The sequence below is a fragment of the Myotis yumanensis genome, unplaced genomic scaffold (genome assembly GCF_028538775.1).
Source record: "Myotis yumanensis isolate MYYU_CA2020_CCGP unplaced genomic scaffold, mMyoYum1.0.hap1 SCAF_11, whole genome shotgun sequence".
NCBI lineage: Eukaryota > Metazoa > Chordata > Mammalia > Chiroptera > Vespertilionidae > Myotis > Myotis yumanensis.
In genome coordinates, this window is record NW_027223762.1 from 9,907,233 (window position 1) to 9,918,696 (window position 11,464).

Here is an 11,464-nt window from a genome sequence, read left to right on the forward strand (position 1 = left end):
GTCCTCCAAACTGCCAGAGCAAATCCTGCTGGGTCCTTATCTATTCCGGATCTGCAGGCCGACACTGCCCACTATTCTTTTCTCTTTCTTTTGACATGGCTACCATTCTTGACCAGTCCTGACCATTATTAATCTCATACTAGTCAAGCACTCCTCCCACTGAAAAGCGGAGATCAGATAAGCACCTGATTCAAAAGGTTTTGAAGAGATAAGTGTAGTTTCTTTTGCAGATAGAGAACATTTCTTCCTTTAGGTTATATTTTTGGTGTCCTCCCCCCCCCCCCCCCAAATTAAGGGGATTCAAAGGGCTAATTCTTTGTTGGATAAGATTGGGGGTCAGTTCTACTCTATTTTCCAGCCTTCTTATATGGGTTGTTTTGAAGGTAACATTAAAACTTAAGGAGAAAAAACTAATTTATTTTCCAGTCACTAGGTTAAAAAAGACACACACACTCAGGCTAATTTAGTTTGAAGTTTCTCATTAAAACAAGTTGGAATAATAACAAGTATCATTTCTTAGTATACTAAGCAGTAGTCTCTGTGCTAAGCACTCCATATTACATACTATAATAGTAAGACATTAGTAATTATCATCCCCACTTTAGAGATGAGGAAACCAGCTTATAGAATTAAAATAAGTTTCTCAAAGTTATACAACTATTTGGTGTTGGAGCTGGGAGCTTGAAAGTCTGTACCCTATCTACTATAGTAATGCAAAGAAATAAAATTTTTATTAAATAGCATGCATTTTTCTAAAATAAATATGTATGAGCGAAGAAAATGATCTAGAAAACATAAAACAGTTGCTTAAATGAAACAAGTTAAATGTCTACCATCTGGTAATACATCCCTCAATGTCTACCATAACCAAGGCTGAATAGCTCCAGAAGTAAATAAATCATTTAGTGTCCTGATATACTGTGAAATTATTTTTTAAGTGAATTTCTCAAAATAATACTACACATTTTCAAATGAAATGTTGCCCTCTTAGACTTGTAAAAATACATTATTTCCTGATGTATTCACAGTCCTATTTTTGCTGTTTCCTCCCTTCCTCCCCCACTTCCTCTCTGCCTTCAGATCCTTCAGACCAGTTCCTTCTTCTCAAGAGTACCCATAGGCACACTGTAAGCAACAGGACTCTAACATTAGTCACTGTGCTCTGTAGTTATAAGATGGTATAAAGTAAAAAATGAACTCAAGTAAAAAACACAGCATTTCTCCCGCATCTTCGTGTTTAGATCTATTCATTTACAGAATTCTAAACATTTCCCTACGTCACACTTGGATTCCTACCTTCCACAATTAGCACACTAAAAGAGTCTGCCTTTCTTTTTAGCCTTTCTTCAAAAGTAGTTATTCCACAGTTTTTTCCAGAAATAAGATATTAAAAAGATCAGAACACATATGCCAAAAAAAGAGAGAAAAAACGACAAGCAAATGTACTGTTAGATGGTAATAAATATATCACATTTTTAGTAATGTAATTAGTTTATTCTGAATAATATTCTGAATAATTCTAAAACTTAATACAAATGCTTTAGAAGTAAATATAGTATATAAAAATGGTAGTTACTTATCAATGGACTAACATGTACTTTCATTTACTCAACAAATATTTATTGCATGCCCAAATAACATTTAAAAACAAACACATTTCTGAACGGAGATGAGTATACCAGATACCTGCACAGGTGCTGCAGTTGGAAGGGTCTGGGTTTGAAACCCTGGCTCTGGTACTTACTGGCTCAGAGACCTAGAGTAGTCAGTTAACCTCCAGGTTAACATTTCACTTATCTATCTGATGGGAGGAAAATAACTACTCACAGAGTGTTTGTGAGCTTTAAAGGGTTATGTAAAACATCACAGGGCCTAGCATGTGGTAAGTGACAAGCATGATATATATATATATATATATATATATATATATTATTATTACATATTATATATTACAAATACATAAAATATGACAGGCATGGCAAATACATTTCAATACTAAAAAAAGTCATTAACGGAGATGGCCAATAAATATTCTGCCTTACTAGAAAGATGGAAATTTGTGGAACTCTATTTTAAAGACACATTAAAAAGAAAAATCCTAGGTTATGTAAGAAATCTTCACCTTGTATTTAAAAAAAAGAGAAGTATTAAATATATAGGGTGAAATGGACAAATAATATACAAAGAAAGAAAAGGCCAATCGTTTTCTTGAGAGGCATAAAGAATATCTTGAAAGCTGCTGGGCTGGAGTGATGGGTATATGGTGGTTCCTTATACTATTCTACTTTATGAAAATTTAAAAAAAATTCAAACTATAATTCCAATCCCAGAGCATAACTAACACATTTCTTCATATTCAAGCGAGGACAGGATGTTTGCCTTAAAATATGTTGAACTAACAATAGCACTTCCCTGCTCAATAATTCAGTACAGGTCAAGTTTTCTCAGACAATTCTACCTTTCGTGATAAAGGTGAGCAAGAGGAGTAAGTACATGCATTAAAGGCTAAAAAAAAAATAAAGGCAAGCTTTTCAGCTGCTTGTTTATATTATTACATGAGAACAGCGGCACTGCACATTTTCCCATGTCCTTCAAAAACATGAAATTCTGCTTGCTCTTCAATTAAGCTTTTAAAAACAACTCCCACTTTCTATACTTTTGAAATGACAAGGGATATACGGCAATCGTATCTCAATAAAGCTGGGGGGGCGGGGGGAGATAAATTACAAGGGAAATCGTAGGCACAACAAATAAAACCACACAAACAAACAACAACAACAAAACACACCCAAAACTAAAGGCGTGCACCTGAGAGCTGCTACTACCTTTACAATGTGAACGGCATCGTTATCATTTAGATAAGGGTTTGTTATTGCGTTTGGGTTTTGTCCCTGATGAGCAGAGGAAACCCGCACGGGGAGCGCAGGAAGCTCAGCCCCAGCCATGCCCCTAAATGAGGCTGATGAACGCCGCACGGAATCTGGAGTCGCACCGCTCCCGTCCCGGGCAAGCGAGCCAACACCAGCAATCACGAGCCAGAGCATTTGGTAAGTAAAGCAACCACTTTTTGTGTTAACCTCAGCTCCTATCACAAAGCGGTCGCCTCTTATCAAAAATATTCCGAATTCACAACTGATACGAGTCTCCAACGGAGCACAGCAGCCCCGGCAGTCCTCGTTGGGCGAGGAAGCCCGGCATCTTCTGACAGCAGGCAAAGCCGCCGGTGGCGTGAGCCTCGGTTTACCCCTTCGCCACGCACACGGGTGACAGGCGTCATTTTAGAGATAATCATGCAAAGCCACGAACTTTACTCGACCTCCGAGGCCGCATCGCCCCGAGCTGCCCGCACGCCCCGCGGGTCGGCGACGCTCGCGCCGGGTCGTACCGTCTCCCACCTTCGGTTTCCGGCGGCGCCGGGCACCCAAGCCCCGGCCGCTCCGGCTCCGCGGACGCACCGGGATGCGGCTCGCGGGTCCCGCACCCGGACTCCCGGGGAGGGAAACCGGCTCCGCGAGGACCGAGTGGGTCTCCGAGGAGGCGCGGGGGTGCCTCGGAGGGATGTCTTCTGCCGGGACCCCGAGAGCGAGGGGCACGCCGGCCCCGGCCCTCGGCGGCGCCGCACCTGCCGGGAGAGGCCGCGGCCGGGCTGGGCGCCGAGGGGAGTCCGCTGGCCCCGGCCCCGTGGCAGCCCCCCGGCCGCGCGGCGGAGGCAGGAACCGGGTCCGGAGTTTCCGCCCGGCGCCGCCCGGCCCGCCAGGGGCCTAGCTCGGGGCAGCCCGGCATCCGGGGGCCCGTCCGCGCTGTCCGCGCCCCCGGCGGCGCGCAGCCTCCCCATCCCGGCCGCGGAGCCGCCCGCACCTGCCCGGTCCCACCGCAGCCGGGCGGCCGCCTCACCCACCTGGCGCCTCCGCGCGCCTCCCGCACGTCGCAGCGCGACCCCGCGACCCCGGCCCCGGCAGCGCGGGCGGGCGGACGCCGGAGACCCCGCTCGCCGCCGAGCGCGAACCTGTTGCGCAGCCTGTCACGGCTGCCCGGCCGGCGCCGCCTCAGCCCCGCGACAACATGGCGGCCGCGGCCTCCGCAGGAAGCCGGGGGGCGGGGAGGCGGCGCCGGCGGGCAGCGGACGGCCCACCCGCGGCGGCCCGGCTCCCACCCTCGCGGGCCCGCCGTCGGCCGCCGGGGGCGGCTCCTCACCTCAGGCCCGGCCCGGCCCGGCCCGCGTCTGGTCCCGGCCCCGCGCTCCCCGGGAGGCCTCCACGCCCGCACCGCGGCCCGGCCCGTCAGGAGCGGGACGGCCCTGGCTCCTCCTCCCCGAGGTGACATGTTGGTTGGGTGGTGCGCTTCCTGCCGCCGGACTCCAGGTTTGGGAAGGGCCGGGCGTCCTGCGGGGGCCGGGAGCCCCCTCCCTCACGGGTCTCCGAGCTGCTCTGGGGGCGCGGCTCCCGGGAATGGGGGGGGGGGGGCGGTGGGGAACAAGGCCGCTCCCGCCCTGCCTCGGGGTCCTACCGGCCTCGGGACCCTCCCCAGGACCCCCGAACCCTCCTCTAGGACCCCAGGAAGACTAACCGTACCCCGTGGCCATGCCCCAGCACTCCCTACCCGCCTCCATCACACACACAAAAGGCCGAGGTAGCGGCCCCCCTAACCCCATCCTCCCCCTGAGCAGCGGGAGCACCGTCATCTCTCCCCACCTCCCCGGCCGCAGTGGCGAACACCCCCCACCCACAGCCGCCCGACGGCCCCTGGCCTCGCAGGAGCCCGCATTCCAGCTCCTGTCGCCCCCCCCTCCCCCATATGGGGGGCTTGGCTGGTAGTCGGGGTTAGAGGGGGAGTCCCTGGTTCCTAGGGGCGTAACCCACAGGGTCCACGACCCCGGACGCCGGTGCGCTTTTCCGGGGGAGCGGGGCTGGCCGGCGCCAGGCTCCCGTCCCCGCGGCTGGTGTCGCCGGAGGGGCCGCTGTGCAGCTCGCACGGTCCGGCGGCTGCTTTTGGTCCCTCACCTGGTGGGGCAGGTGGCGGGGCAGGTGACGGCCCGAGCGGGATGGCCGAGGAGCCCAGCGAACACCAGGGCTGGGTGGTGAGCAGGCTGCGCTCGCGCTCGCTCTCGCTCAGTGTTTTTCCTCCTCTTGCACCTGGACCTGTCCGAGACCTGACAGACAGGTCCCGGGCTGCAGTGACACACGGAGGCCTGACCCTTTGCATCAGGCGGGGAGGTGCCTCCTCCACCCGGAACCGTCCGTCTGCAAACGAGACACCCGAGGCAGGGCCGGGCCCAGCGCGTGGTCTCATCCCCACGGCAGACGTCCATCGATCGTGGTCCCCCCTCCCCTCCTAGCGCCGGAGCCCCGGATCCTTCTGCACACAAAGCTGCAGAGAGTTAGCCTGGAAAGCGAAACCTATTTTTTTAAAATTTTATTCCTGATAGGCAGAGAGCCAGTCTCGATTTCCCACCCATCCTTTGATCAGTGTCATCTGTGTCTCTGGGTTCTGGACCTGGTGCAATTCACCCTTTTTCTGAAGGAGGTGCCAGAACCTTGGTGGAACAAAAGTGCAGTTTGGAAAAGAATGTTTATAAAGGAATAAAGGTTTTTTTTATAGCTCCCTAAAATAGACCTAAAGCTAACAAGCTCTGATGGAAATTGGTGTCCTGTGTACAACCCGGAGCTTACAGTATCCCAGACACTGTAGCATCCCAGGGTTTCATTCAGAACTTTAAGGCTGGTTTGTTCATCTTATCCTACTCTTTCAATATTTATGATTCACACAGGTGATACATCCACCATCCCAGTTCTTTGACTTCCTCTTCTCATAGGGCAAACCTTGGAACTATATCTCTCTTTAGTATCAGCGTCTACCGCTTCTTATTTATCTCCACACCAACTGGAGATCAGATACCTGGGGAGCCAAGTCCTACAGATATCTAGACAGACCTGTCAAGTCTGAAGAAGATGAGGAATTAGTGAGGGACTAGGTATGTTATGTTTCTCTTTCCCCATTTCTGCCACAGTTGACATAAAATGTTATATTAGTTTCAGGTGTTCAGCATACTTATTAGACATACACTTTAGAAAGTGATTACCTGATGAATCTTATACCCATCTGACACCAAGCTTAGTTATTACAAGACTATTGACTATATTCCCTATGCCGTACTCTACATCCCCGTGACTATTTTTATAACTGGCAGTGTGTACTTCTTAATCCCTTTCACCTTTTCACCCATTTCCCCAAACCCCCTCCTATCTGGCAACCATCAGTTTGTTCTCTGTATCTATGAGTTTATTTCTGTTTTGTTTGTTTGCTTATCTTGTTTTTTAGATTCCATATATAAGTTAAATCATATGGTATTTGTCATTCTCTGCCTAACTTCTTTCACTAAGAATAATACCCTCTAGGTCTATCTAATATATATATATATATATCTTCTTTACCATTCATCTATTGGTGAATACTTAGATTGTTTCCATATCCTTCTATTGTAAATGATGTTGCAATGAACCCGGGAGTGCATGTATCTTTTTGAATTAGTGTTTCAGATTTCTTTGGATAAATACCCAGAAGTGGAATTTTTGGGTTATATGGTAGTTCTGGTTTTAATTTTTTTGAGGAATCTCCATACTGTTTTCCCTAATAGCTGTATCAATTTATAACCCGATAATAGTGCACGAGGGATTCTTTTTCTTGTTGATTTATTGATGATAGCCTTTCTGACAGGTGTGAGGCGGTATCACATTAAGGTTTTAATTTGCATTTCCCTGATTAGTAGTGATGCTGAGCATCTTTTAGTATGTCTATTGGCCTACTTGTATATTTGACTGCCTAATATTGTCTGGGGTTTATGTTAAATGTGCTCTACCAGTGTATGTGTTCCAGAAAGACCTGGCCTCTTGATCCTCAGGGCATCTGGAGATAGGAGTGGTGAGTGGTGGGCATCTAAAGCTGTGCCCTTTAACTTCTAACTTTGGTAGGAGTTAATCAGCCTCTACTGTCAGCAACTGTGCTTTCCAGACAAGGTATCTCTTCTATTCTGCGGAAAATAACACAAGTTCAAAATCTCTCCATACCATTCCTAAACACACACACACACACACACACACACACGCACACACGCACACACACACACACACGCACACACACACACGCGCGCGCGTTTATATACTGTCACATTGATTCCATCCCTTCTAAAAAAATAAATGGAAAGTGAGACTCCCTTTTTCAGTTTCTTTTTCCTCTCAAAACTCACACAAAAGAATAGATGTGCTGACAGCAGTCCTTTGTGCACAAAGAATTAAAGTCAAAGGCAATCTGGGAAACCAAGCTTAGGCTGCCCTAGAATCTGACCACAAGAGCAGACCAAAGGCAGGTTAGGAATGGGGCGGGGAGGTCAGGAAAAGACCTGGGGCTTCACTTGACAAGTGTTTGCTGATTCATTATCTGATATTTGTTTTCATTCAGTAAGTAGTTATTAAGAACCTATTATGTTCTTACTGGAAACAAGGAGTTAGCTAGGAATTAGCACCAGTGGGGAGTAGGTGAGACTCAATTCAGAGAAATAGTCAATGGGACAAATTTTCTTCCTTAGCTCTCTTCTCAGGTTCTTGACCTCCCACGCCCTGTAATGGAAACCTTGGGCAGATGTGAAACAGAAGGAGTGGAAATAGGAGTGTCTTCGAAGAAAGAGGAGGAAGGGAAATTCCCTAGCATGGAGGAAGGGGTGTTCTCATTATTAGGCCACTTGTATGGGGCAAAACTTGAGGCTCTGGCTTAAGGCCTAAGGTATTGGAAAGGCAGCACCAAGCAAGCTAGAGGGGAAGTTAGCCCAGACATGGCCCTGGGCCAGCACTGCAGGGTGGAGCCAAAGTTCCTAGGCAGGACGTGCTCATTCATGACTAAAGAACTAGGGGCTTCCAGTCTGGCAGGTGCAGCTCAGCGAGAGGGAATCCAGCCTGGGCTCATGAGCTGAGCCGCTTCCTGTCTGGCAGATTTGCTCAGCTGTCTTTTATTTTATTGTTGCCGTCTCCGGCACAAACTTGGAGTGATACCAGTTCCCTTCTTGTCATAACCTAACTGATATTTATGTGACATTTTGCACTTGACAGAGTAATTTTGTTATTTCATTTAATTTTCACAACAGTTCTGGGAAGCAGGGTAAAGTTCTGTTTGTGATCATCAAACTTTGGCTGGTATGAGGAAAAAGAGGTAAAATCAGGCGCCAGCCTGATGCTGGGAATTTTCTCATGCCTAGTTGTTTTGATTTTCTTTTCCTCTTTTAAGTAGAGAAATACAGGCGATACTATTCTGGGTTCAGATAGCAACAATGTTTTATTTTAAAATATACAATGGATCAGATCATTTTGTACTGCTTGGCCCAGTCTGGCTAGCAAACATTTTTATTTCCAGTATTGACATTTTCTTCTTCCTAAGTAAGATAGCCTGAGTCAGTAAAATAAAAAAAGGGTAAATGCCCCTCTGCTGGCCTCCACCCCTACTCTCCGGAGCGAGAGATGAAGTAGCCTTCTGTGTTCTGGGGCTAGAGAACACAGGAGCCGAGACCCAGGCAAGTGGGAGGCCACGTTTTGCTTGTTTAGATTGAGAGTCCTGTCTTGACTTTTCAAGAACAAGATGAATATCTAAAATTTAGAGCAATGAAATCACTGTCCCAAATGGGGTCAGCAACCTCAAGGTGGTTGCCATCCTCATCCACTCTCGGGAGGAATGACCAGACCAGGAGAATTTTCTGCCTTGGAACTCAGATGAAGATTAGGATTGGCTACTTGGCGCTATTTGCCATTTCTTTTCCCGTTTTGTGTTATGTATATACAATAAATAGACCAGTTTCCTTTTACTAGTACCTATAATTTAAAAGTACTTAATTCAGTAGAACCATATAGGAGGGCAAGAAAGAATAAAAATAGACTACTTGCCAATTAATTTAACCTCAGGAGCTATTCCTGAACAGGTGGATATTTTGGGCTCCTTTTGTAAATGAAAAACTTCAGACCTTGAACAAAGCCAGTTAGCCGTGTGTGCTGAAAATGGCTAGTATCCAGTTGTCCTAACACTTAACCATCACCACCACCATTGTTTGCTGAATATTTCAGGCACTCATATGTATATCATCTCTAATCCTTAAGATAACAGTGTATGGCAGGTATTATAAACCTCATATCACAGGAGAAGAACTGAAGTTTAGAAAAACTAGATCATTTTTTTAATTGGTACATTTATTAAAAATACAGACTAATGGTCCTGTTCTTAAATGTTGTTGTGGATGTGTGCTGGCTTCCATAAAACATAACTAATCATAAGGAGCTCTTCAATATATTCCTGACAGAAGTAAAAAGGTCACTAGAAATGACTGACAAGACAGGGCCACTGCAGACATAATTCCCTTGTATAATTAATAATTGCTAGAAAATGGAGTTTGACATTATTTACAATTATACCAACATTCATGGAGGCTGAGTATCACAGGAATAAGAAACGTGTTTCCATGTTTCCCTAGTAATTTTCCGTTTTAGCTACAAAGGTCAGTTACCACAACCAAACTTGTTCTTAACAAGTAGAAATTTTATGTCCATTCAACCAGTCTCTTATATCTTTCTGGGCCTATTCATTTGCAGACTGGAAGCTGTAACCAGGTTCTTCATATCATGCATTCACATGTAATATCCAATCTTTATATCCTGTCCAATTTCTTTCAGATAAAAGGAATGACTCGCAGCAGGGCTACGTAGATGAGGAAGTTCCACATGGAGATCACATCCTCACGCATCTTCCATTTCATCTTCTCTGGGTCCAGCTTCTGCGAGAGGCCCTCCATGGGGAACATCGGAACATCGCAGCTCTGCCTCACCGGCTTCCACCAGCCGCGCTCCGCTCTTCTCAGCCGTAGCCTCGCGCCTGGAAGTAAGCTCCTAGATCATTTTTTCACAGTCACACATTTAGGAAGTGGAAAAGCTAGAATCTGACTCCTGACTTCTATAACTATCAAGGCCATGCTCCTTCTCCTCTATAATTGCTTCCTCTTACTATATTACGGTGTCAATAATTTCTTTGGTTTTGTATTAAATATGCATGAGTAAAAACTTCCAAAATAACTTATCTTGGAAGAACAGTTACCCAAAATACAACATTATATCAATAATCCTAAGTAAACATAGAATTACATCTTGATTCTAAATAAGATGCAAAATAGGTCAAGTTCTACTCTGCAGTCAGACACACTGTGTGATCCTCCTGGAGCCTGTGATTCCTCCCTCTACGGCCAGTGCACCCCTGTTCTCTGTGCTGGCCATGGGTTTCCAGGGTGCAGCTTTGCATGGTCTTATTGCTTAGATTCCTTAAGAGTCATGTAAATAAATAACATAACTCTTTAGAAAAGAGAATCCTCCTGATTGTTTGAAGAGGAGTGGGAGCAATGGCCTTAAAAGATGTACACTGAGTCCTGCCAATGTGAGCCATAATAACTAATTAAATGAACATCTTGCCATTCATGACCACCCACCTTGACCCAGGGTAATTTGCTAAGGTCAGATTATTGAAAATACTTAGAAAAGCTTCATTACATTCCAAATAGGCAGTTTAAGGAAAATAAAATCTTTTTAATGTCTGTATCTGATTTATAATTCTGTGAAATGATCTTATCACATTACAAACCTTTTTTTTTTCATTATTGAGGTAGAATTTACAGGTGGTGAAATACACACATCATAAATTTGCCAGCTTCTAAATTTTGTATAAGTAGAATCAAGTACCTATCCGTACCTGCCTTCTTTACTTAATGTTGTAGACAGTCCATTTTGAAGCAACAGAATTTTTACCACACTTTGAAATATTCTTCCTAGAATTTACTCATTTGTGGGAGGAGAAATTTAAAAGGATTTCAGATTAAGTAATTTTTAAGAGAGTGCCTATTATCTCATTTTCATCAAGAAGTACTTAATGAGAACCTTTGTGTAAATGTTATACATCCATCTATATGCCCATCCTTCACTTTGTTCCAAAAAAATAATTTCAAGTTCTTTGTTTTGCTGCACAAAGAATTTTCAATTCTACATTCTGGAAAATGCTTTGCATTGTTTTGGTACTTAAGAAAGTTGCTAACCAAACTCCTCATAGCCAGCAAGCTTTAATTCTGTATAATGTTCTTTTTCCTAAAGTTCCCTTTTTTATTCAGAGAAAAAAGGGGATTATTTTTATTTTCATTACTCAGACATTATATCAATAATTCTAAGTAAACTTAGAATTACATCTTGTTTCTAAATAATGTAGTTGCACCATTTCAACAAATCAAAGTTCTTTCATTTACTTCTAGGACTTGTGTATATGGAAAAGTACTTATTATCTGACTGTAGTCATAATGTAAAATAATTTTATTTTCAGCTTTTTTCATTAATGTTATATCAAATATAATAATATAGTTTCTATATTTTTTTAAAAAACTACATACTATCTATTGAAT

At 45.1% G+C, this 11,464-nt stretch overlaps 2 protein-coding genes across 6 annotated transcripts in view; both read right to left on the reverse strand.

Moving 5' to 3' along the window:
* ITSN2 (intersectin 2) overlaps nucleotides 1–4,223 on the reverse strand; it is a 99,576-nt gene extending 95,353 nt beyond the window's left edge. Inside the window, exon 1 of one of the 5 annotated variants that reach the window (XM_070428772.1) lies at nucleotides 4,195–4,223. The gene's annotated coding sequence lies outside the window, so the exon portion shown is untranslated. Of the gene's footprint in view, nucleotides 1–3,898; nucleotides 4,036–4,194 lie in introns of those variants that run through there. The other 4 variants (XM_070428773.1, XM_070428774.1, XM_070428776.1 and 1 more) reach the window with 4 other exon arrangements.
* Nucleotides 4,224–9,700: 5,477 nt separating this feature from the next.
* Nucleotides 9,701–9,832, reverse strand: LOC139019731 (mitochondrial import receptor subunit TOM5 homolog). Its single transcript, XM_070428790.1, has one exon. It carries the CDS (start codon nucleotides 9,830–9,832, stop codon nucleotides 9,701–9,703), a length of 132 nt encoding a protein of 43 aa, XP_070284891.1.
* Between the last annotated feature and the right edge of the window lie 1,632 nt (nucleotides 9,833–11,464).